This window comes from Mobula birostris, chromosome 9 (genome assembly GCF_030028105.1).
Source record: "Mobula birostris isolate sMobBir1 chromosome 9, sMobBir1.hap1, whole genome shotgun sequence".
In the NCBI taxonomy this organism is placed as follows: domain Eukaryota; kingdom Metazoa; phylum Chordata; class Chondrichthyes; order Myliobatiformes; family Myliobatidae; genus Mobula; species Mobula birostris.
In genome coordinates this window covers 61,306,810-61,334,661 of record NC_092378.1, presented here as the reverse complement: position 1 = coordinate 61,334,661, position 27,852 = coordinate 61,306,810, and the positions used below count along the sequence as shown (strand labels likewise).

The window sequence follows — 27,852 nt, the reverse complement described above, 5'->3', positions numbered from 1 at the left end:
GTAGGCAGGAGAATGGTGTTGATAGGGTTTATGAATCAACCATTATGGAATAGTGGAGCAGTCTCGATGGGTTGAATGGCCAAATTCTGCTCCTGTGTCTCTTGGTCTTCATGGTTCTCAGTGAGATCAATTGTGACTAGCCTGGTGTAGAATCTCTGATGCCTAATTGGGGCAGCACGGAACGCACTGATTGGTATAATACTATTACAGAGCCAGGAACCCACAATCAATTCCTGGTGCTGTCTGTAAGGAGTTGGTATGATCTCCCCGTGACCGCATGTTTCCTCCAGTTTCCCCTTACATCTCATGGAGCCTGGTAGCACGGCTTTTACACGCTTGGCAAGTGACCGTGCTGCCTGCCATGTGATGTGTATTTCTCACCTAGTGAGGCACTAACATGGCATCTGATGATTGCGTCATAGCTATCAATGAAGCTGACCTGACATAGAAACATCAATGCCCAGGAAGGGAAAAGGCTACAGAAAGTGGTAGATAGAGCCTAGTCCATCACAGACAAAGCCCTCCCCACCATTCAGCACCTTTACATGGAAGGTTGTCACAAGAAAGAGGCATCCATCATCAAGGAGTCCCACTGTCCAGGCCATATACTTTTTTCTTTTCAAATCTTTTTATTATTATTATCCAAAATTAACAAGAGTACATCAAAGTAGGCAACGCTTACAATGTCTCAAGAAAAAAAAATTGTTTTCAAGATTGAAAAAATTTTGGTGACCGAAAAAAAGAAAAAAAAACCCTACAAAAGCAAAGAAAGTGAAAAAAAAAATAACCCATTAGGTGTTCAACCCCGGAGCCATGCGTCATACAAAAAGCTTCTAAAGATAAACATCAAACGGCCAGCAAGAAAAAAAATTACAATTAGATCATGGAGGAAATCTATGAATTAACTCAAATGATAGTAACGAGCAAATGAACCCCATCTTTTCTCAAAATTAAACATAGGTTCAAAGGTTTGACTTCTAATTTTCTCCAAACTAAGATATAGCATCACTTGAGAGAACCATTGTGACAAAATGGGAGCCGACGTATCCTTCCAGTTCAACAAAGTAGCCCTCCTAGCAATCAATGTAACAAATGCAATAACATGTTGGTCAGATAAAGAGATACCGCGGGTATTTTGAGGAATTATTCCAAAAAGCACAGTTAATTTAGGTTGTAAATCAATACATATACCTTTTTCAATAGGCAGGGGAGACAGGAGCCTTTTTCCCACACCTCCAGGTTCAGGAACAGTCATTACCAGACAACCTTCAGGCTCCTGAAACAGTGGGGTAACTTCACTCTCACCTCAACGATGAAATGTTTCCACAACATATGGACTCACTTTGAAGAACTCTACAAATCAGTGTTACTTATTTTTTATAATTTGCACAAATTGTCTTTCGCACATTCATTGTTTGTCAGTCTTTCATTATGTTTTGTTTTTCATAAGTTTTATTGCACTTCTTTATTTTCCTGTAAATTAATTTCAAGCTAGTATATGGCAACATATGCACTTGGATAAAAATTTACTTTAGATCACCTGAGGTTCCGGTGACGTCATTGTCCAGAATGGCAGCTTAAATCAACAGCTCCTCCAGAAAAATGCGTATTTTGCCCAGTTAATCCATCAAATATAAGATCTTTTGAAAATATCTGAATTGATAAGGGGGGCAAGAATGGGGAAAAAGAATGGAGATTAAAAAAAGCACCACTGTGGAGCCTATGGAAGAGAGAGGTACAACGCGCGGCTCTCCTACACGTGCGCGTGGCGGCGAGGCTGACACTGGGCCTCATGCAGGCGAAGCAGCAAATATGATAATGATTTTAGAAGAGATAAGGGATGTCCAAAAAGATATAAAACAGCAACTCAATGATATAAAGTCAGAGCTTGCCAACGTCATGCAGAAAATAGCGGTGGCAAAGACTCGCATTGAGAAGGTGGGAGATCGCATGTAAAACGTGGAACAGATACTAAGAAAGACGATAAAAATATTAAATCAACAGAAAAGTAAATTGCTTGACCAAGAGGGAAGATCGCAACGGAAAAATATCAGGATTTATAATGTTCCTGAAAAAGCGGAGGGATTGTCGATGATAGAGTTTGTAGAAAAGCTGCTGCGGGACGCGCTGGAGATTCCCCCGACTATGGAGATTGAAATTAAGAGGACGCATCATTCGCTCATCCCGAGGCCTCCCAGAGACAGACAAAGTAAACCACGCTCAATAGTACTTCAATTCCTTCGATTCAAGAGCAAGGCGGAGATTCTATGAAGGGCCTGGGGTAAGAAGAGGGTTTTTTTGAACGGGAAGTTAATATACTTCGATCATGATTACCCCCCGGCGGTCCTACAGAAACGGAAGAAATATTCCGAAGCAAAACGAATATTAAAGCAAGAAAGATTAAATTCCAAACCTCGTACCCTGCTAAACTGAGGGTATTTTAACAAGAAGGGATACAGCTATATCAGATGGTGGAAGAGGCGACTACAGACATGAATAACAGAGGACTGCCCATTAGTGTGGCCAAACCAAGGGAAAGTCTGGCTGAGCAGTTATCCCGATCTGCTTGGGAAATAGTAAGAGAACCAAGAAAGCAGGGGACGGGAACAGGACGAGAGAAGGATACTAGGAAGAGACTGTGAGTTCTCAGAGGGCAGCCCTCACCTTCTCCGGAAGAGCCATAAGGTTTGGCTAACTTTAAAAGTGCTGATAAACTAAACGGAAGCAAAAATAGACTGTGGTATACCTGTATCGAGAAACATGTATTATAATATGGATTTTATATTACTCAATTTTAAAAAAATTCATTCATTCATTCCTTTTTCCTCACCTAAATGAGAATATATACATGGGAAGAACACACAGGGAAATCATTCTGTGTAATGGACATAGATTTTTTTTACTTACTTTTATAGGTACTGTAGCGGGGCCCTCAACTCACAGGTGGGAGGGGCTATCCCTCACGGCTAGACATTTCTTCTAGCTCAACCCAGTGTTATCTAGAGACCCCAGCCTTCGAATCACACCTTTGTTACCTTTTTTTTAATTATTCACGTTTCTTGGCTCTTAATTGTTCAGGGAGTAGGTCAATTAAATTATGTTCTGCAAATTTCAATGATATACTAACAGATAAATACACATGGCTAAGGACAAAGTAAAATTCATTTCTTTTAATGTCAATGGGCTGTTGAATCCAATTAAGCGCAGTAAAACTCTATCAAAAATGAAAAAAGAACAAGCCCATGTAGTATATTTACAGGAAACTCACTTAAGTGATAATGAGCATGGAAAATTAAAGAGAATGGGCTTCACTAATTTGTTTTTCTCCTCATATAAATCAGGACATAGAAGAGGAGTTGTTATTCTCATCTCAAGCAAACTAAATTTTGAAGAAGTATTCGAAATGCGAGATAAGGAGAGCAGATATGTTCTGCTAAGGGGGCATATAGATGGAAATCCAGTTACTTTATTGAATATATACACACACACACCCAGGAAGTGATATTAGTTTCTTCCAGAAAATTACTAATATTATGGTAACGGAAACAGAAGGTCCCTTGATATGGGGGGGAGACTTAAATTTACAATTACAACCAAAGTTAGACTCTTCCAATAGAAAAACTTATGAAACAAAGTCCTTACATAAGAAAGCTAACACTCTTTTGGAGGATGTTGGTCTAATTGATATCTGGAGGGACCTTTTCCCTGACAGAAGAGATTACACTCATTATTCTGCCCCCCATTCCGTATATACAAGAATAGACTATTTCATAACATTTGGGAAAAATAGAGACAAAATAGTCACCTGTGGAATTGGGACAATAGATGTAAGTGACCATACACCTATATATTTGTCTGTTGATTTTGACCTGCAACCAAAGAATAGTATTTGAAAACTAAATGCAGGTCTACTCAATGATCCCTATTTTAAGGAACAAATTAAAAAAACAAATTGGTCTTTACTTAGAGTTCAATGATAATGGAGAGGTTTCACCTCCCATTCTATGGGATAATCTGAAGGCTGTCTTAAGAAGGAAAATTATAGCGATATCCTCATATAAGAAAAAAATAAAGAATAAAACATTAGAGGAATTACAAAATAAACTGAAGGAGCTAGGAAAAAAAACACAAATTGAGTTTGGCACAGGATACTCTAGAAGAAACTAAAAGAAATTGGGAATAAAATTAATAGTTTGGCTACATAAGAAATTAGAAAAAAATTTAATGTTTCTGAAACAAAGACACAATGAAAGTGGATCTAAATCTATGAAAATACTGGCGTGGAAACTGTAAAAAAAGATAGCAGAAAATACAATTTATAGAATTAGAAATTCAAGAACAAAAGTGATAAAAAATAAGCTAAGTGAAGTTCATGAAGTTTTTGAAATGTTTTACAAAACTCTGTATTCCAAAGTTCCAGGGGGAAGCATAACCCAAATTGACACCTTCCTGAATTCTTTAGGGTTACCCACTTTAAGCAAAGAACAAAATAGAATGATGACTGCTGACATAACTGAAGCTGAACTAAAAACTGGAATTAGTAGGCTTAAACTAAGCGAGTCACCAGGATCGGATGGATATACGGCAGAGTGGTATAAAGAGTTTAGCAGTAAATTAATCCGTTTTACTCCCCGCACTAAACTGGGCCCTGAGAAAGGCACAAATGCCACTCAGCTGGAAGGAGGCGATAATCTCAGCTGTTCCGAAAGAAGGCAAGGATAAAATGGAATGTGGGTCATTTAGACCAATATCTGGTCTTAATATGGATTATAGAATATTTACCTCCATCATGGCCAAACGATTAGAAGAGTTTCTACCCACACTGATACATAATGATCAGACAGATTTCATACAACAATGCCAAACACAAGACAATATACGAAGGACACCTCACATTATGGATCATATAAAAAAAATGAAATTGAAGCAATAGTGATAAGCGTGGACGCTGAAAAGGCATTTGATTCGGTTAATTGGAATTTTCTTTACAGTGTTTTACATAGATTTGGTCTACATGACACAATTATTGAAACTATACAGGCACTATACGACAATCCTACTGCCAGGATTAAAATCAATGGATATTTATCTAATAGTTTACCTAAGGGGCACGAGACAGGGTTGTGCATGGTCACCGCTACCCTTCGCATTATATCTGGAAGCATTAGCTCAATACATCAGACAAAATGAAGATATCAAGGGAATTACTATTAAAGGAACAGAACATAAATTGGCCTATTACGCGGATGACATTTTGATCTATCTAGGGCAACCAGCAGACCCTTTACCTAAATTGATGCAATCCTTTGAACAACATGGCCAATTATCAGGATACAAGATCAACATAGATAAAACCCAACTACTTTCATATAACTATAGCCCACCAAGAGAAATTGAAAGTAGATATTCTTGGGCATGGCAAACAGAGTCCATCAAATATTTTGGCATCATTATGCCAAAAGATTTGGCAAAATTATCAGAATGCAATTATCAGCCAATATATAAAAAATTAAGGAATATATAACAAAATGGAACCTAATTCCTTTTCTTGGTCTCAGTTCAAGGATTGAATCTATTAAAATGAATATACAGCCCAGACTACCATATCTCTTTCAGACCCTACCAATAGAGATTAACCAAAATCAATTCAATGAATGCAACAAGATGCTATCAAGATATATCTGGCAAGGTAAAAGGCTTAGAGTTTGTCTCAAAAGTTTGCAATTAGCCAAGGAAAAGGGGGGATGGGGCCTACCTTCTCTTAGAGATTATTATTTTGCAGCACAGTTGAGAGCTGTGATATGCTGGTACAACCCATCATATGGCACTCAATGGAAAAACATTGAGGAGAGGACACTTTCCATCCCATATAGGCAACTTTGGCTGATAACAACCTACAGAGTTACATAAATAATATTGACAACCCGTGGGTGAAATGGACTCTTAAAATAGGGAAAACTATTATAAAAGAATATAAACTGGACAGAGACATTGCAATTCTTAAATGGTGTGCATATGACTCGGATTTTACGCCGAATAAACTGGATGCTAGATTTAAGGACTGGACAGATTTAAGGACTGCACCATTATCTAAATGGTTGCCAATTAGGAAAAGGGGAGGTGCAATGAGACCTGGGTGTCATTATACACCAGTCATTGAAAGTGGGCATGCAGGTACAGCAGGCGGTGAAAAAGGCGAATGGTATGCTGGCATTCATAGCGAGAGGATTCGAGTACAGGAGCAGGGAGGTACTACTGCAGTTGTACAAGGCCTTGGTGAGACCACACTGGGAGTATTGTCTGCAGTTTTGGTCCCCTAATCTGAGGAAAGACATCCTTGCCATAGAGGGAGTACAAAGAAGGTTCACCAGATTGATTCCTGGGATGACAGGACTTTCATACGATGAAAGACTGGATCAACTAGGCTTATACTCGTTGGAATTTAGAAGATTGAGGGGGGATCTTATTGAAACGTATAAAATGCTAAAGGAATTGGACAGGCTAGATGCAGGAAGATTGTTCCCGATGTTGGGGAAGTCCAGAACGAGGGGCCACAGTTTGAGGATAAAGGGGAAGCCTTTTAGGACCGAGATTAGGAAAACTTCTTCACACAGAGAGTGGTGAATCTGTGGAATTCTCTGCCATAGGAAACAGTTGAGGCCAGTTCATTGGCTATATTTAAGAGGGAGTTAGATATGGTCCTTGTGGCTAAAGGAATCAGTGTACCAGTTCACAGAAATGGAGGGAGTTCGGGTGGAAAAACTTAAGAAGATACTTTATTACACCCTCTCAGAAATCCCATTATGATAGTAACCCCCCTGTTTGCTGGAGAAATTGTGGAAATCAAAATGCAAACCATTATCATATTTTCTGGGAGTGCCCCATTATCAAAGACTATTGAAGTGGGGTACATAATGCCCTACAAGTTATCTTTAAATGTGAAATACCCTTAGAAAATAAGACCATATATTTTGGGTATATACTTCAAGAATGGTTGAAAAGAGATAAATATTTAATGAATGTACTGCTGGTGGCTGGTAAAAAGACCCTTACCAGGAAATGGTTATCACAGGACAGCCCAACTTTAAATATATGGATGGAAATTACAATGGAGAAAATAACAGCATCTGTTAATCATAAGTTGGAACAATTTTATTCATACTGGAAAAAATGGTTTAACTACATAATACCTCATAGACCTGATTTTTTTCTCACAAGTCAATGAATATGTTGTAAAAAAGATCACTCCCTACTATGTACATAGTTTTCTTCTTTCGATTGTTCTTTCTTTCCACTCCTTTCTATAAGTGCATACCTCAGATAAATATTATGTGGAGATTTGATATATATATGTACAGTATCTGAAATGCATCTTATGGAAATGTTTGTTTGATGATGAAATTCAGTAAAAAATAAATTACAAAAAGAAATTAGCGATCACCCTTCTTTTTTTTTCCTCTAGTCCTGCTTGCTGAAGGGTCTTGGCCCGAAATGTCGACTGTACACCTTTCCATAGATGCTGCCTGGCCTGCTGAGTTCCTCCAGCATTTTGTGTGTGCGATCCTTCTCAGAAAAGAAGTTTCTTCCTAATTCTGTCACTTGTAGAGAGGCTTCGAATCAATGCTGCCCTCAGGGACTGAGTGAGTCCAAGGCAATGTTGGTGAGGCAACATCTGTCACTGGGCGCTTACTGGCATGACCACAGATTAGTGGCTAATGTTCTGCAGTAAAGGGGTTTACGACATTGGGTTGAGGTGGGGTAGTTAACGGGAGTGAACTGGCTATAAGATAGGCATTGTTTGCATTTGTAGGATTCTAAATATGGGGACCAGATTAGACGTGATATGGATTTTTTTGACCTGAAATGTCAGCCATTCCTTTCCCCGTACAGATGCCGCTTGACCCACTGAGCTCCTCCAGCAGATGTTTATTGCTCCAGATTCCAGCATCTGCTGTCTCTCGTGTCTTCTGGAAAAACAGATTTAATGGACCGTCCTTACTTCTATCACTGCTAATTGGCTTGGAAATGACTAAATAACACGTCGTGTTTCTTCACAGGTGACACTTTGTGTAAAAGATGGGATACTGTTGTGAATGCCAGAAATCTCTACAGCAACTTCGGTAAAAATTGAGGAAGATTGTTCTCCCAGGTATCACAATGCCAAAAGTTGCTATTCCATTGAGGACAAAGTATTGACATTAGCCTGTTGTAGTGGCTCAACAACCCTGTGATTTGGATATATGTACTTTCAACAATGATCAGTTATCATCCTGCAGAAGATAGGACATACACTCAGTGGCCACCTTCTGAACCCAATAAAGTGTCCACTGTGTGTATGTTCATGGTCATCTGCTGCTGTAGCCCATCCACTTCAAGGTACAACTGGTTCTGTGCTCAGAGATGCTCTTCTGCACACCACTATTGTAATGCGTGGTTAATTGAGTTACTGTTGCCTTTCTGTCAGCTTGAACAAGTCTGGTCATTGTCCATAAGACCATCAGATATAGGAGCAGAATTAGGCTATTTGGCCCATCGAGTCTGCTCCCTCTTTTCATCATGGCTGATCCATTTCCCCCTCAACCCCCATCTCCTGCCTTCTCCCGGTATCCCTTCATGCCCTGACTAATCAAGAGTCTATCAACTGCTGCCTTAAATACACCCGATGACTTGGCCTCCAGAGCCACCTGTTGCAACAAACTCCACAGATTCACCACTCCCTGGCTGAAGAAAATCCTCCTCATCTCCATTCTGAAAGATCGCCCCTCTATTCTGAGGCTGTGTCCTCCGGTCTTAGATTCCTCCACCACAGAGAACACCCTCTCCACATTTACTATATTGAGGCCTTTCAACATTCGATAGGTTTCAATTAGGTTGCCCCTTTTTCTTCTAATTTCAGTGAAAAGAGATCCAGAGCCTTCAAACGCATCTCATCTAACAAGCCCTTCAATCCTGGAATCATTTTTGTGAACTTCCTTTGAGCCTGCTACAATGCCAGCACATTCTTTCTTAGAAAAGAGCCCCAAATCCTCTCACAATTCTCCAAGCGAGGCCTCACCAGTGCTTTATAAAGCCTCAATATTATATCCTTGTTTTTACATTCTAGTCCTCTTGAAAGGTATGCTAAAATGACATTTGCCTTCCTCACCACAGAGTCAATCTGCAAATTAACCTTTAGGGAATTTTTCGTGAGAACTTCCACGTCCCTTTGCACCTCCGATTTTTGATTTTTCTCTTCATTTAGAAAATCTTCTATCCTTTTATTTCTTATACTAAAGTGCACCACCATACACTTCCCAACACTATCAAAGTCCTTCTGTAGCCTCTCTACTTCCTCAGAACTACCTGTTCCTCCACCTATCTTTGTATAGTTTGCAAACTTGGCCACAAAGTCTTCAAATCCATCATTCAAATCATTGGCATATAACATAGAAAGAAGCAGTCCCAACACAGACCCCTGTGGAACATAACTACTCAGTAGCAGCCAACCAGAAAAGGTTCCCTTTATTCCCAATCTTTGCCTCCTGCCAATCAGCCAATGCTCTATCCATGCTAGTATCTTCCTTGTAATACCATGGGGTCTTAATTTGTTTAGCGTCATATGTGTTAAATTGTCAAAGGTCTTCTGAAAATCCAAGTACACAACATCAACTGATTCTCCTTTGTCTGCCCTGCTTGACATTTTTTTCAAAGAATTCCAATTGATTCTTCATGCAAGATTTTCCCTTAATGAAACCATGCTGACCTCTATTATGTGGCTCCAAGTATCCCGAAACCACAACCTTAACAATTGACTCTAACATCTTCCAAATGACTGAGATCAGACTAACTGACCTATAGTTTCCTTCTGTCTCTCTCCTTTCTTGAAGAGTCGAGTGACATTTGCAATTTTCCACTCTACTGGAACCATGCCAGAATCAATTGATTCTTCAAAGATCACTTCTAATGCCTCCACAATCTCTTCACCCACCTCTTTCAGAACCCTGGTGTGTCGACCATCTGGCCCAGATGGCTGATCTACCTTCAGACTTTTCAGTTTCCCGAAAACCTTCTCCCTAATAATGACAACCTCACACACTCCTGTCCCCTGACACTCTCAAACTTCTGGCGTACTACTAATGTCTTCCACAGTGAAGACAGGTGCAAAATTTTTATTCAATTCATCTGCCATTTCCTCGTCCCCATCATTACCTCTAGAGCATCATTATCCAGTAGTCCAATCTTTCCTGTCTTTCACACTTTATATATCTGAAGAAACTTTTGGTGTCCTCTTGAATATTATTGACTTGCTTACTTACATATTCCATCTTTTCCTTCTTTATGATTTTTTTAGTTGTCTTCTGTAGGTTTTTTAAAGCTTCCCAATACTCTAAATTTCCAATATTTTTTCTCTATTAGATGCCCTTTCTTTGGCTTTAAGTTCTCTTGTCAGCCACGGTTGCAAAATCCTGCCTTTAGAATACTTCTTCCCCTTTGGGATGTACCTATCCTGCACCTTCCTAATTGCTCCCAGTAACTCCAGCCATTACTGCTCTGCCATCATCCCTGCTAGTACTCTTTTCCAATTTAATTTGGCCATCTCCTCTCTCACGCCTCTACAATTCACTTTAGTCCACTGTAATACTGATACATCTGACTTTAGCTTCTCCTTCTCAAATTTCAGGGTGCATTCTATCATATTATGATCACATCCCCAAAGGGCTTCCTTTACCTCACGCTCTCTTATCAATTCCAGTTCATTGCACAACACCCAATCTAGAATAGCTGATCCCCTAGTGGGCTCAACCATGAGCTGCTCCAAAAATATATCTCATAGGCATTCTAGAAACTCCCCCTCCTGGGATCCAATACTGACATGATTTTCCCAATCTACCTGCATATTGAAATCCCCCATGACTATCCTAACATTGCCCATTTGATATGCATTTTCCATCTCCCATTGTAATTTGTAGACCACAATATTACTACTGTATATAGCTTCCATTCAGCGTCTTCATACCCTTGCAGTTCCTTAGCTCTATCCACAATGATTCAACTCCTTTTGATCCTATGTCACCTCTTTCTAATGATTTTATTTCATTTTTTACTATCAGAGCCACCCCATCCCCTCTGCCTTCCTGCCTGTCCTTTTGATACAATGTGTTTCCTGGACATTAAGCTTGCAGCTATAATCTTCTTTCAGCCATGATTCAGTGATGACAACAACTTCATACCTGCCAATCTGTAACTGTGCTACAAGTTCATCTACCTTATTCAATGTACTGTGTGCATTCAAATATAACACCTTCAGTCCTGTATTCACCTTTTCTGATTTTGTCCGCCTTTTACATTGCAACTCATCCTGTTGACTGCAATTTTGCCCTATCACCAGCCTGTCCTTGCTAGCAATCTCAGTACACAGTGACTCTATTTGTAAACCAACTGCCTCACCCGCAGTCCTATCACTCCAGTTCCCACCCTCCTCCCCCTCCAAATTAGTTTAAACTCTCCTTAGAAAGCCTGCCCACAAGGATATCGGTCCCCTTCAGGTTCAGGTGTAACATGTCCCTCTTATATAGGTCGTACCTTCCCCAGTAGGGATCCCAATGATCTATAAATCTGAACCCCTGGCCCCTGCACCAGTTCCTCAGCCATGCATTAACCTGCCAAATCGTCCTATTCTTACCCTCATTGGCACGTGCCACAGGCAGCAATCCAGAGATTACTATCCTGGAGGTCCTTTTCCTCAACCTTCTACCTAGCTCCCTAAAATCTCTCTTCAGGACTCCTCACCCTGTCTACCTATGTCATTGGTGCCAAAATGCACCAACACTTCTGGCTGATCACTCCCTAACTTGAGAAAGCCGTGGAAACAATCCGAGACATCCCTGATCCTGGCACCAAGGAGGTACATACCATCCGATACCATCCGGGTGTTTCTATCGCGTCCGCAGAATCTCGTCTCTGTTCCTCTGACTACAGAACCTCCTGTCACCACTGCTGGCCTCTTCACCTCTCTGCTCTTCTGAGTCATAGCACCAGAATCAGTGCTAGGGACCTGGTTACTACAGATCCCCTGGGGCAGGTCATCTCCCTCACATGTAACAGAAGAGATATACTTATTACTGAGGGGAGCAGCCACAGGGGTACTCTGCACTGACTGCCCATTTCCCTTCCTTCTCCTGACAGTCACCCAGTTACCTGGCTCCTGCAACCTAGGGGTGACTACCTCCCTGTAGCTGTTATCTACCATCTGAGGTGCAGCTCCAGTACCTTAATACATTCTCTGAGGAGATCCAACTCGATGCACCTGGTGCAGGTGGAGTTATCTGGGAGGCTGGAGATTTCCTACATATCACACATAGTACAAAACACTGCCCCTAGAGTTATTGTCACTGCACTAACTGTGCCCTAACAGACGAGGATTGAAGAATATAGGAGAAAGAATGAAACTTACTGGATACGTACCTCACCCAAGCCTGATTTTGCCAAATCCACTCCAACATTGGCCTATTCACAATGGCCACTCCTAGGACATCTGCTCTGCCTGCTCCTGTCTTATTTTTATTTGCCCTTTTGAATGAATCCTGCTCAGTGATTGCTCACAATCATTGGTCACATGATTGGTCAAAGTCCAACTCCGAAAAACTGCCATGAAGCGCTGCCCTTTTATTCTTGAGTTCCAGCCCAAGTGAAAAGGTAGCTCTCTTCTCATGCTCCTGCTCGAGAAGACAGCTACCGCTGACCTCTCTCATTAACAAGGCGTTTTTGCCCACAGAACTGCCGTTCTCTGCATGTTTTTTTTTGCTTTTTGCACCATTCTCTGTAAACTCTAGGGAACGTTGTGTGTGAAAATCCCAGATGATCAGCAGTTTCTGAGATACTCAAACCACCCTTAGGAGCCGAGGAGACAATGGTGTCTAACAGCAACTCCTTCACTTGCATCTTCAGAAACAGCTCTATTCCCATCTTTAATATCTCTATTTTTCCATTTCAGGGTTCCTTTGAGTTACACGTTGACTTCAGTTCTTTGCGGGAATGGGACATGCTCTGAGGGTCTCACAACTGGCCGCTATTCGATATACCAAGGATGCGGCCTAGAAGACTAGTACGCCTTCAGGGTTCTGGGATTTTGTGGCTCTGGAAGTGGGTGGACTCGAGTTCAACGCCTCTGCAGGAAATTGGTGTGTTGTGGGAGATGGAAGATTGAAAGCAGCGGGCTGGCTGTGTGCCCAGAGACCCGAGTTCCTTGGGCACAGAGCTCGGAAAAAGCGACACAACAGCTCTTAACACCATAAGTCGGCAAGTTGTTTTGTTATGTCTCCCTTCTCGCTGTGAAACAGGGACACCTTCTTTTCTCTCCAATTTCCACCCACGCTTTATGTACATACAGGTTTAGTGAGTTGTAGCCGTACTACGTTGCTGCTGGAAGCATGAAGAGACTTGCGGGCTGCCCCCAGCACATGCTCAGACTGTGTTGGTCATTGATGCTGTGGTAAACCATGTATAAGGTTGTAACTGGGTTACCTGTCTGGACATGCCTGAACACGCCCCTCTGCTGACTGCTCCTGCAGCTCCTCCCACAGTCCCCTGAATAAAGGCGATTGTGTCACTGCTCCTCTCACAGTCCAGGACAGACATACAGCATGGACATGGATCCATTTTACTGTTAATAAAAGCCTTTCAGTATTTACTCTACTTCCAGTCTTTTGGAGTAATTAATAGTGCATCAGATGCAAAGAATAATTTCTCTGTATGTTTCAATGTACAGTACATGCGACAAATTAAACTAATCTTTAAGATATTTTTAATCTTCACTCTGGAGTCCAGCATATGCTATCTCTTGCCTCCATCTCCCTTCAATCTCCCCTTCCTTTGCAATCCCTTCCATCCTCTCCAGACTTATCCCTATATAGGACAGAACAGGAATATGCTCTTCAGCCCACAATATCTGTGCCAAACACATACCAAGCTAAACTGCACATGATGCGTACCCTTTCATTCTCTACACATTCACATCGCCATTCGAGAGCCTCTTAAAAACCCTTATTTAATCTGCTTCCACCACGACACCGGCAGCCCGCTCCAGGCATCTACCGCCTTGTACAAAGTAACTTGCCTACACATCTCTTTTAGCCTTTCACCCTCTGACCTTAAATACATGACCTCTAGTATTTGACATTTTCTCCCAGAGAGATCAGATTCTGCCCACCCTAATTTTAAAGAATTCTGTCAGCTCTTCCTTCAGCCTTTGCTGCTGCAGAGAAAACAACTCAAGTTTGTCCAAACTCTCCTTCTAGCTGATACTCTCTAACCCAGGCAGGTTCCTGGATAATCCCTTCTGCACCTTCTCTAAAGCTTCCACATCCTTCCTGTAATGAGTCGACCTACAACAGCCTCTGCTCCTTTCTTTTCTTTTTTTTAACAAAACTGTGAAAGTTTATTTACAAAACAAATACACCAAGTTTTTACAAGACAGTGAATAAATTCAAACTTAAACATGATTGCTGTCTATAAAGCCGTCAATTCCCTGGGAGGGGGGGCACCGGGCCCAGAGATCCCCCACTGTACCCATTGTGACCTCAAGCTCCCTCTCCAAATTCAGCAGGGCACGACGTATCCCCGGAAGAGGGGCAGGCAATCGGCCCTTGCCTTTCCGCCTAGACCCGTGAATGGCCATTTTGGCCAGGCCCAGGAGCAAGCCCACCAGGAAATCCTCCTCCCAACCCATCCTCTACCGCACTGGGTGCCCGTATATGAGGAGTGTGGGGCTGAAATTCAACCTGAGCAGCAGCCCCTTCAGATACTCAAACAGAGGCTGCAACCCCTCACACTCCACATCAGCGTGGTACACTGACTCATCCGGACACAGAATGGACAGGGGATGGGGTGTCAATGAATCTGTTGCACGGTACTGCCCTGTGCAACACCTCCCACCCCAGGTCCCTTGTGTACGGGCAAAGGACCCCTGCATAAAGAGATTTCCACTGGAAACCTCCTTCACTGCCAGACAGTAAAACAGAAGCCAAAGCGAGTCTGGTCGGCAGGCGAAGGCAAGGAAGTGAAAGGTATGCAGGAGCAGCCCGCACAAGAAACGGTTTAGAGCGTCACGGAAGGGTGCAGTGGGCATCCCCGTGAGACAACACATACCGTGTGGACCCCTGCCTGCGTGGTATCCCGGGGCCTGGGTCCAACGAACACTTATGGCCCATCAGGTGGTGGTGCAGCCAGAACCTCTCCACTTCTCTGAGCCCCCTTAACACCCACCATGGTAGGATGGGAACCAGTCCTCCTCCTAGCTGGAGCACCAGTTACCAGTGTCTCTTCCATCTCCCCACCGGCCAGGAGTACCCTGTCTGGACAAGACTAGACCCCATACCCTCAGCAGCTCTCAATAAAAGCGAGGCCGTTCCCTCAAAGAAACAGTGTCTCAAAAGGCAGCGTCCATTATTAAAGACCTCCAGCACCCGGGCATGCCGTTTTCTCACTGCTACCATCAGGCAGGAGGTACAGAAGCCTGAAGGCACACACTCAGCGATTCAAGAACAGCTTCTTCCCCTCTGCCATCCGATTCCTAACTGGACTTTGAAGCTTTGGACACAACCTCACTTCTTCTAATCTACAGTATTTCTGTTTTTGCACATTTTTAATAATCTATTCAATATACGTAATTGATTTACTTGTTTATTATTATGTTTTATTTTATTTATTATTAATTTTTTCTCTCTATGGTAGATTAGGTATTGCATTGAATTGCTGCTGCTAAGCTAACAAATTTCACGTCACATGCCGGTGATAATAAACCTGTTTCTGATTCTGAAAGCAGCGCGGCTGATGTGTCCGCTAGATGCCACGTGCCCTCCTGCAGATCGTGTCCCCGGTGGAGATAGTGCGTCACCAGCGCATGCCATCTTAGAGGGTGGTCACTGGGTGCCTCTGCAGGGTCCCGAGGCAGAGAGCCACCACTGGGTGTACACACACCAAGGACTGACCGCCCTCCACAATCGGAAGACTCGGACCGCTGCAGAGACTCAATGCCTCCTATCGCCCCAGAAGTAGTCCACCAGCCTCTTCTGGGTCCTGGAGACAAAGCAGTGGGTGGGACTATAGTAATCAGCAGGCGACCAGCTGATTTATAACTAAAGCCCTCCTCTGGTATGAGATTACACGAAGGAGGTCCGACCAGCTGATTTATAACAAAAGCCCTCTCCGGTACGAGATTGCACGAAGGGGTTCCGACCAGCGTCCCAGCCAGACAGAGACTTTGTCTCCAAATCCCACCAGTTCGCTGGCCAGGCCTCCTCCACTGAGCTCAGGTAGGCCCCCAAGTAGAGGAGGTGCCTGCTGCTCCGCGCAAAGGGCCTCAACCCCTCCGGTCGGGAGTCCACCTGCCACTGACCTCACCGAGAGGCCCGCGCTCTTCAACCAGTTAATTCTTGCAGAGGACGCGGCCGAAAGGATCCGCTGGCAGTCTCACATCGTCTGCAAGTCAATTGGCATGGTGACCAAGAAGGGTATGTCATTGGCATAAGCCTAAAGGACGAGCTCCAAGTCAGGTTTGTGTAGAACCAAACCCAATAACCTCTTGCAAAGAAGGCACAGGAATGGTTCCATGCAAACAGACAAGGGGTACCCCTGACGCACCCCCTTCCCAAAGCACAAGGGCGCTGTCAAGGACCCATTAACCTTAACAAGACACTCCGCAGCAGTGTACAACGGTCAAAATGTGGCCAAGACCAAGCGCTTGTAGAGTCCCAAAAAGGTACTCATGGCTCACCCAGTCAAACGCCTTCTCTTGGTCAAGGGAGAGAAGGGCGACTGACAGACCAGCCTCTCTGCTCCTTTCTCTCGCATTGTTACCAGTGTCTCTAACACCTCCTCACCGTGTTCCACTGTTACCTGTGTTCTTGCAACACACCTATTGGTCTGAGGGAATGTAATACAGGAGGAACACTACTTAACACTGACTGTGAATGTGAGAATGAAAATCCACTGCGTGGCTTATTCTTAGAAATATTTATTATGAATAAAGTTTATTTTGTTTAAAACAATGAGCCCTTGCCTACCCATGACTTTTTCCAATTGGTGGAAGTAATCTGTGACTGTATCCGCCAGAGACTTCCCAATTATAACCAATGCCGCCTCCTATCTTAGAAACATAGAAAACCTACAGCACAATACAGGCCCTTTGGCCCAAAATGCTGTGCTGAACATGTACTTACTTTAAAAATTACCTAGGGTTACCCATAGCCCTCTATTTTTCTGAGCTCCACGTACCTGTCTAGGAGTCTCTTAAAAGACCCTATAATATCTACCTGCACTACCACCGCCGGCAGCCCATTCTACGCACTCACCACTCTCTGTGTGAAAAAACTTACCCTGACATCTCCTCTGTACCTACTTCCAAGCACCTTAAAACTGTGCCCTCTCATGTTAGCTGTTTCAGCCCTGGGAAAAGGCCTTTGACTATCCACACAATCAATGCCTCTCATCATCTCTATCAGGTCACCTCTCATCCTTCGTCGCTCTAAGGAGAAAAGGCCGAGTTCACTCAACCTATTCTCATAAGGCATGCTCCCCAATTCAGGCAACATCCTTGTAAATCTCCTCTGCACCCTTTGATGGTTTCTACATCCTTCCTGTAGTGAGGCGACCAGAACTGAGCACAGCACTCCAAGTGGGGTCTGACCAGGGTCCTATATAGCTGCAATTTTACCTCTTGGCTCTTGTCTGAACCAGTCATGAACTGGAATGACAATAGCTGAAGAGGTCCTGTGGTTTAATGCACCTTTGATGGAGTTGGTTTCTCTAATGTTCTCGAACACAGACACATTCACCTCAAATTGTAAGGACAAGGTCAACACTTCAGTTACCGTGCTTGCAAACAAGTGAGTTAGTTGGTGTATGTTACTTACATGGCTGTGATTTAATACATTTATTTGTTGTGATTTACCCAAAGGACTTTTGTACTGTGTCAAAATACTTGGGAAGGTACATTCTGTGGACTCACTGTAAGACAGTAAGACACAGGAACAAAACTAGGCCATTCAGCCCCTCAAGTCTCCTCTGCCATTAAATCATGGCTGATTTTTTAAACCCCTCCCTCCCTGGAGGCTCCAGTACATCACAGAAGACACTTGCAAATGTCTGTAGATGCAGAGTTGGAGAGCATCGTGACTGGTTACATCACAGCCCGGTGCAGAGACTCCAGTGCACAAGATGGCAAGAGGCTACATCGGGTTGTACACTCAACCTGTTCCAGTACGGGCACAGCCCTTCTCACCATCAACGAGTGGAAAGTGGCATCCACCATCGAGGTCCCCACTGTCTGGGCATGCCCTCTTTTCATTACCACCATTGGGGAGGAGGTACAGGAGTCTGAAGACCCAAACTCAGTGATTTAGGAACAGCTTCTTCCCCTCCATTAAACAGAAGTATTAATGGTTCATGAGCTCTACCCTGTTATTACTTTTTATAGACTATATTTATTTTGTAATTCGTAGTAATTTTATACCAATCAAGAACCTATGGGTCTCTGCCTTAAATAACTTGGGCTCCACAACCCAGTGAATTCACAGATTCACTGCTCCCTGGCTAAAGCAATTGCTTCCCATCTCAGTTTTAAAGGGACATCCCTTTACGCTGAGCCTCAGCCTCACTCTTGTCTCCAACTCCTGCCAATATGCCGGTGGAAGACGAGTTTGCGAGAAGCCAATATACCTCATTTTGTTTATTTATTTATCGAGATAAAGAGTGGAAGAGGTCCTTGTGTCCCTTAAAGCCATGCACCTCAGCAACCCCCGACTTAACCCTAGCCTGCTCACAGGACAATTTACAATGACCAATTGACCTAACAACCGATACGTCCTTGAACTGTGGGAGGAAACTGGAGCACGCTGAGGAAACCCACACGATCACGGAGAGAATGTACAAACTCCTTACAGACTTGCTCGTTGTACAGACTAGCAGAGTGCCCTGCTGCCTACACAAGGAATATAAAGTCAAGCTGTGGTGTAAGAACCCACCTCCATTTTAAAATAAATGAACAAAAGAGCCTGGAGCTTAAAATATATTTAGTCTTGGTATCACTTTGGATGCATAAGCACCGACATGCTGTTTATGATACAGAGAGTTTACAAAAAGAAAATTGACAGTCAAAACCCGTGCTCACCTCCCCCTTTCCAGCATGCGCAAAGACTCTCACTGTGAAACAAGGACAGAAGGAAGTCTAACGGGGTTCTGTTACAAGTTTGCTGAAGTTATGCTTCCAAGGATGATGAAATGGCTCATTGTCCTGGGACGGTAAAGAGGAACCATGACGTACAGCGTCTGACTGCCAGATAGTCACCACAGTGGACAATAAATTACTCGCTGGTGGTGGACCGCAATCGGACCGCGTGACAGAGACATGCCCGTGCGCGGTAGAGTACGCTGACAGGCAAGAGGACAAAGAGTGAGGAGGTGCAAGTTTCTAGAACTATCTGAGAATAATGGAGGTTGTTTTAGTAGCAGCTGCCTTTTGGGATTAAGCCAGGGTTGAATCTAATGATCGTTCTCGGGACTTTTGTTTTCAAAGGCATCATGCGAGAGATATTCAGCGTTTCTGGGGGCATTTTCTTCTCGCAGATGACGGGGTCTGGGGAGGCCTGGGGCAACCTTTACTTGAAGTTGCCGAGCTGGATGGCCGCTCGATTCGTGGCACAGCGGAACGTGATTGGCTGGATCTCCCAGTAAGGGACAGGGTTGTTGAAGAGGCTAATCCCTGAGTACAGGTTCTTCTTGGCGTAGTAATCCTGACCACAGAAGTCGTTAACGTGCACACTCATAATCAGGTTGTTGTGGAGGTAAACCACCTGTGGGGGAAAAGTGGAAGAAGAGCATAACTAAATAATGAAAGGCGGTACATTGATATCGGGCAATGCACGAGCGTCTCTATCTTTGGTCATAATCTAATAATCTTTTATCAGGTCTCCCCTCAGCCTCTGGCACTGCAGAGAAAACAACTCCAGTGTGCTCAAATGCTCCTCATAGCACACCCTCTAATCCAGGCAGCATGCTGGCAAGCAGCTTCTGCACCTTCTCCACCTTCTCCAAAGCCTCCCCACCCTTCCTCTAACGGGGCAACTAGAAAGGAATGCAACACTGCAGATGTGGCCTAACCTGAGTGATGGTGACATACCGTTCCCACTCCCATAGTTCTCCATTATTCCTTCATGAAAGTGTCTCTTAAATGCCCTAATGTATTTGCCACTGTCATCACCCTGGCAACGCATTCCACACACCTACCACTCTGTGTAAATGTCCACCTTCTGATATCCACTCCTTTTCTTCCAATCCCCTTAAAATTATCCCTTCTCATATTCTGCCCAGGGAAAAAGACACTGGCTGTCTATACCTGTTATCATTTTACACACCTCGACTAAATCATCTCTCATCCTCCTTTGCTCCAAACAGAAAAGCCCCATCTCACACAACCTATCCTCATAAGACACACTTTCTAAGACAAACAGCATCCTGGTAGGTCTCCTCTGCACCCTCTCCAAAGACTCAATATTCCTTCCCGTATAGGGCAACCAGAATTGAATACTATATCCCCAAGGTGGCCTAACTAGAGTTCTATAAAGCTGCAACATAACTTCCTGACCCTCTGACCCATATCTCGTTGGGTATATAACGTTTAGCTTTAACACGACGGACCAAAGGGCCTGTTTTGGTGCTGTGTGACTCTAAAGGTGTACAATTTAAAACAATCTTAAAATAATCAAAGAATCAATTGGTATGGGATGTTGGTGAAACCACACTTGGAGTATAGTGTACAGTTTTGGTTGCCTTGCAATAGCCCTCCCCGCCATTGAGCACATCTACACGGAGCGATGTCACAGGAAAGCAGCATCCATCATCAGGGACCCCCTCCACCCAGACCATGCTCTCTTGGGACTCACACCACCAGGTTCAGGAACTGTCAGTACCCCTCAGCCATCAGGCTCTTGAACATAAGGGATAACTTCACTCAACTTCACTTGCCCCAAAACTGAACTGTTCCCACAACCTATTGACTCATTTACATAGACTCTTCAGCTCATGTTCTCAATATTTATTGCTTTTTATTTATTATTATTTTGTCTTTTTTTTCTTTGCATTTGCACAGTGTGTTGTCTCTTGCACGCTGGGTGTTCGCCCTGTTGGTACTGTCTTTCATTGATTCTGTTATGGTTATTTGATTTATTGTGTATGCAACAATTTCCCTCCCTCCTACATTACCCTTCATTTTTCTTTCATCCGTCTGCCTGTCTATGGGTCTCTTAAATGTATCTGCCTCTACCACCATCCCTGGCAGCAACCACTTTCTGTGTAAAATCACCTACCTCTGAATTTCCTCTATACTTTCCTCCAATCAGCATAGAGTTACGCCTCTTTGTGTTAGCCATTCCCACCCTGGGAATAAAAGGCCTCTTCGAGATGTAGGAGAGTGAGGGGTGAGCATATACAGGTTTATAAAATCATGAAGGGTGAATACATGGTAGTATTTTCCCCAGGGAAGGTGATATTTTTCCCAGAGAAGGGGGCCGGCACAGTAGTGAGGTGGTTAGTGCAATACTTTATAATGGCAGCTGTAAGGTCACATTTAATAGCACCACTGTCCGTAAGGAATCTGTGTGTTCTCCCGGTGAGCGTGTGGATTTCATCCGGGTGCTCCGGTCTCCTGCCACATTCCAAAAATGTACCGTCAGGGCGAGTGAGTTGTGGACACGCTATGTTGGCACTGGAAGCCGGGTGACGCTAGAGGGCTGCCTCGTAAATCCTCTCTGACTTGATTTGACGTAAATGACATATTTCACTGTACATTTCGATGTCCATGTGACAAATAAAGCTAATCTTTGATCTAAAAAGTGGTGGGTAAAGGCCTAAAATGAGAACTGAAAAATTTATAAGGGGCCTGAGGGGCAACGTCTTCATGCAAGAGGGTGGTGAATATATGGAACGAGTTGCCATAGGAAGTGATTGGGGCAGGTACAATACAGCATTTAAAAGCCATTTCGATAATTAGACATCTAGACGTGCTGATGGGTCTTGACCCAAAACTTTGACAGTTTATTCCTCTCCATAGATGCTGCCTGGCCTGCTGAGTTCCTCTAGCATTTTGTGTGTGTACTCTGGATTTGCAGCATCTGCAGAATCTCTTGTGTTCACATCTCGTTAAGTACATGGAAAGGTGGGGATTAGGTCAAGCAGGGGGAAATGGCACTCGCTTGGTGGGCACTGTGGTCAGTATAGACAAATTGGGCCAGACAGCCTGTTTTCATGTGGTATTACTCATGAAAGTAATGAGTAATGGGACAGCAAGATCCATCACTCATGGCAAATGACGTAGTTATCTCTCAGACTGAGCACCGTGTACCTGTATGTATCGATGATCGGCCAGGCCAGCGGGCACTCTGAGAAGGGCATTGTTGTCCATGTGCAGCTCTCGCAGGTACGGTGCATTGTCGAGGGAACCATTGTCCACAGTGGCAATCTCATTGAAGCTCAGACCCAGCCTGTGGTGGTGAGAGTCAATTGGATCAGTGCTGTACACATCACAAGGGCCTGCAGGTCGATCACCAAGAGGCAATCACACTGCTGCGGGACAGCAGCCAGCATTATCACAAACCTTCTCCATCCCGAACATTTTCTTTTCCCCACCCTCTGATTGGGCAGAAGATAAAAAAACTTAAAATTATGTGCAATCAGACTCAAGGTCAGCTACCGCCCTCCTGTTAAAAGACTATTAAGTATTTCCCAGTATGATAAGATGGATTCTTGACCTCATAGTCTACTTCATTATGATCTTGCACCTTATTGCCTAGCTGTGACCTTGTTGTAGACCTCATTATCTATTTCCTTCACAACAGTAGCATAATATTCATCATTCAGTTACTGTTTCCCTTTGTACTGTCTCACTGCACTGTTACCGTGAAATCAGCTGTGTGGACGCCAAGCTTTTCACCGTACACGTGACTGCAATGAACCGGTTGCCAACTTTCATCGCAGTGGTTCAAGAAAGCAACTCGCCAGCACCTTCTCAGGGCATGAGGGAACACACAATTAAACGCCAGCTCAGCCTGTGAAGGCCACACATCTTGAATAAGAAAGGGGTTCTCTCAACAGGGGCCCTTTCCCTTGCCTTTTGATATTCTCGTCCATCCCATGTGCCTTACACAGAGGTAACTACAGGGTGTGCTAACATGGGGGTTACGTTACTGGATCAGTGACACACATCCAATTACCAGGACAGAGACCCCTTCTAGTTCCAGGCATTTTAATAATTTAAATAAAATCTATACTGAAAAATCTTGTATCTGCAATAGTGAACATCAATCTACAGATTATAAAAAAATTCAAAGTTCAAAGTAAACTTATCATCAAAGTACGTATATGTCACCAAATACTACTCTGAGATCCGTTTTCTTGCAGGCATTCACAATAGAGAGAAGAAATACAGTAGAACAAACAAAAAACTGGTAAGCAAAAATGTGCAAAAGAAGATCCCAAAAGTTAGTAATAAGTAAATAAATAACACTGTGGATTCTCGTTAATTGGGAAACATTTTGGCCCAACTAAGGGTCTGCCCCAATAAGTCGAATTTTCGTGGAAATAATGAAAAAGGTTTAAAACACAAACTGAGTAACAAATGGTGTATTTAAATGAAATACAGATTGAATTAGAACATTACCGATGGTATGAGAGTAATATAAAACTTTGTATTAGTTCATAAAAGTTATTGACGGAGGAATTCATCCAGTGTATACAATGAGCAAACTCAGTGCAGATAATGGTCTACCATTATACAATGCTTTCGACGATGACATCTTCCAGATTTTCACTTTCTTTGACCTTTCTCAGATCTTCACCGATCTGACATTCATTTCAAGGGCAAGTAGCGATGAACCATAAACATTGATTTTGGAAGCAATTCTCACAAATCATGAACAAATTAAAAAAAAATAAAGATCCTAGAGTGAGCCACTTGTCTGGTTTCCTGAGCAGTGGGCTGGATATTGACAATACCCTCTTAAATAACCTACTTCCTCAGAGGTTTGTGTGGATTCAGCAGGCCACCTAAAACTTTGGCAAACCTCTGTAGATACACAGAGGAGAGGATCTTAATTAGTTGGATCACAGCCTGGTATGGAAACACCAATGCCCAGCAATGGAAAAGACTATAGAAAGTGATGGATACAGCCCGGTCCGTCACAGGAAAAGCCCTCTCCACCACTGAGCAGAGTTTGCACATTGTCTTCTGCACATTGACTGTCAGTCTATATGTACAGTTTACCATAAATTCTACGGCATTTCTTTACTTTCCTGTAAAAGCCTGCTAAAAATGAATCTCATGGTGACATATACATATGTTGATAGTAAACTTACTCTGACTTTGACTTTGATCTTTGTGAAACACACCCACTCCTGCTTCTGTCATTTAATGCTTTATAAAGATTCCTAACAGGGAGCAGAGGTGTCACAGGGGAAAATAGGCTAGAAGCAAAGAAGCCACAACGATTATGAAATGAAATTTGGAAGAAGGTACATCAGTGAACACATATAGATAGTGCGCTCGAGTTTCAGCTTACCTGACCAAGTTGTGGAGACCCTTCAGAGAATCAGCTTTCACCCGAGTGATTTTATTACCATCCAGATGAATTTCAGACAGGGAACTTGGGAGGTCTAGTTGGGAAGAGAAATTATGAAAAATGAATACAAGAGATTCCGCAAACACTGGAAATCCAGAGTAACAGATCAGGCAGCATCTATAGAGAGTAATAAAGCACCAACATTTCAGGTCAAGACCCTTTTTCATGAAGTCATTTTGAAGGGTCTCAGCCCACAACGTCAGCTCTTTATTCCTCTCCTGACCTGGAGAGCTCCTCCAGTGTTTTGTGTGTGTTTATCCAGAATGAATGAGGTGCGACTATAAAACTAGAGGTTCAGCCGTAAACTTTGCCCCTTGATCTGGCAACTCATTTTCAAGGGCTCTTTACAACACATGCTCCTGTTATTATTTTTATTTGCCCACTTTATCTTTTGCACATTAGTTGTTTGTCAGTATTTGTCTGTTTATGTACAGGATTTTGTAAATGTTACTGTATTTCATTTTTCCTGTGAATGTTAGCAATAAAAATGTTTGATAATAATTTTACTTTGAACCGTGGCTCCAGAAACATTCCGGAGATGTGGAATTCCCCACTCTTGCATGTGCCCAGTAAAGAGTGGTGGGACATCAACTGGTGGAGTCATAGGACAAGAAACTCCACTCCCCCTTAATGTGCTCCTGCAGGTTTCCACAAATAAAACCAAGTGAGGGGTTTTATGTTTAATGAAACCTGTAACACATTTTATTGAACTCCAAAACCTAAACACATAAGTGTGCTAAAAATCTTTATGTAATAACGTCACTACAACAAACCAGCCTCATAATGTGAAACCCCAACTCAATGATGGTGATTGTGGATTATGTATATTTTTCCCAATTACATTACCCTAGACAGCAACCCACCCCATTCCCCCCCCCCCCGGCCCCCCAGAATTCATTAAAACCAACATTGTGAGCCTGTCTGGGGCTTGGACCAGCTGTATGGCTCGGATCCTGTGTTCCATGGGTAGAGGAATAGCAGGTGCCTCTGGCTCATCCAGAGGTGTGTTGACACATTCATCGTCACGTCGTGACAGCAGGGGTATGGTAGCAGAATACTCCAAATCCTGGTGGGCCGGTTTAAGGTGATCTACTGAAATACATTCCGGTTTGCCCCTCTTATCTAATATAGAAGTCTTTTCTCCCCATTCCAAAATGCAGAATCGGTCACTGTAAGGGGGCCTGAGAGGATGCTGGTGTGCGTCATGGCAGACGAAAAACACCGAGGCAGAATGTAGGTCAACGGCAACCCAAGAGTGCTGTATTCCATGATGGGAGGTAGGAATAGATGCCAGTGAATTGAATTTACTGAGGAGGGTGGAACACGGGGGTTGAGGGGTCGACCAGGCTGTAGTGGTGTTAGGAATGAAATCACCTGGCACTCGTAACGACTGCCAGTATACCAACTCAGCCACGGACGACTGCAGTTTGAGCAGTAGGGCCCATGGGAGACAATCATGCCAGTACTCATCAGTCAGGGACGCCCTCAGAGCTGCTTAATAGAGACAGTCAAACGTGTTGCACTTCCTTTGGGGGATGGAGGTGCCGGCTGAAGAAGGCGAGTGGCTGCCACACGCCTCCAACCAACTGTTCGTGCACAGAACCCACAGCATAGTCTGAAGTGCCAGTGGTAATGGCTATGGGTGCCTTGGGGAGCGGGTGAGCCAGTAGGGTTACATTGGAGGGAGTTCGTTTGGTGTCATCAAATGCCCTGGTCATGTCCGCTGACCAGTCAAGCACTTGATCAGGGGTTTTGCCTTTAAGCACACTGTACTGGGGAAGCATAAATTCAGCAGCTCATGGAATGAAGCGGTGATAGAAGTTCACCCTGCCTGAAAATTCCTGTAGTTTTTTAGTAGCGTGGGGCAGTGGGAAATCCATAATAGCCGTTACATTTGATGGGAGGGGTTTCGCAACTTCTGTGGAGATGTGATAGCTGAGAAAGTCAATGGTTGACAACCCAAACTGGCATTTAATGGGGTTAATAATCAACCTGTGGTGGCTCTGGCCCTAGAAAAGTATGTGGAGGTGAGATACATGTTTGGATTTGTACTCACTGGTGACAAGTATGTCATCTAGGTCAGTGGTCCCCAACCACCAGGCCGAAAGCACGTGCTACCGGGCTGCGAGGAAACAATATGATTTGGCGATATGAAACGATATGAGTCAGCTGCACCTTTCCTCATTCCCTGTCACACCCACTGTTGACTAACACCCCTCCCACCCCCGTCGGCTGGTCCTCAAGAATATTGTCAATATTAAACTGGTCCATGGAGCAAAAAAGGTTGGGACCCCTGATCTAGGTTAACAAAAAGAAGATCTACGTTTTTTTAATACAGAGTCCATCACCCATTGGAAAGTCTGTGCTGCATTTTTCAGTCCAAACAGCATGAGCAGAAACTCAAAAAAGGTCAAATGGGGTACTAACAACTACTTTGGGAATGTTCTCTGAGCACCCAGGCACCCAATGGAAGCCCCTAACTAGATTGACTTTGGAAAAAATTAACTTTCTGGCTAAACATGCCGAAAAGTCTTGGATGTATGAAACTGGGTAACATTCAGGGGTTTTAAAGGCAGCCGTTACTCTTGCGAGACCGTGGATCTGTGCTTGGAAAGTCTTCACTCTCCAGGGCGCAGGCCTGGGCAAGGTTGTATGGAAGACAGGCAGTTGCCCATGCTGCAAGTCTCCCCTCTCCACGACACCAATGTTGTCCAAGGGAAGGGCATTAGGACCCATACAGCTTGGCACCAGTTCGTCGCAGAGCAATGTGTGATTAAGTGCCTTGCTCAAGGACACAACACGTTGCTTCGGCTGGGGCTCGAACTCACGACCTTCAGGTCGCTAGTCCAATGCCTTAACCATTTGGCCACGTGCCCACACTCAGGAGTGGTGGCCTCATTAAGGCATCTGTAATCACAACATGGGTAGCAACCACCATTGGACTTAGGGACCATATGGAGAGGTAAAGCCCAGGGGATATTTGACTAGTGTACAATGCCAAGTCGTTCCATATTGGCAAGCTCAGCCTTCACAGTTGCCAGCTGTAATAGATGAGTTTTACAGTGATCGGTATTAGTGGGTTCAGGCGTGTGTTCAAATAGACTCTCTGCTCTCGCAGCCATGGAACTGCTGAGTGACACTACCATGTGGCAGAGTTTGGTGTTGTCGGCAGTAATTTCTTGCAGAGTGAATTGAGCCTCAGGTT

General features: G+C 43.6%; 1 protein-coding gene across 2 annotated transcripts in view; it reads right to left on the bottom strand.

The window, feature by feature from the left end:
• Positions 1-19,032: 19,032 nt before the first annotated feature.
• dcn (decorin) overlaps positions 19,033-27,852 on the bottom strand; it is a 70,223-nt gene continuing 61,403 nt past the window's right edge. For both annotated transcript variants that reach the window (XM_072269434.1, XM_072269435.1), the window contains exons 6-8: positions 24,588-24,681; positions 22,376-22,514; positions 19,033-19,829 (exon numbers count right to left, since the gene is read on the bottom strand). In XM_072269434.1, coding sequence (XP_072125535.1) covers positions 19,635-19,829; positions 22,376-22,514; positions 24,588-24,681 — 428 coding nt within the window. In that variant the 3' untranslated portion in view covers positions 19,033-19,634. The remainder of the gene's footprint in view (positions 19,830-22,375; positions 22,515-24,587; positions 24,682-27,852) is intronic.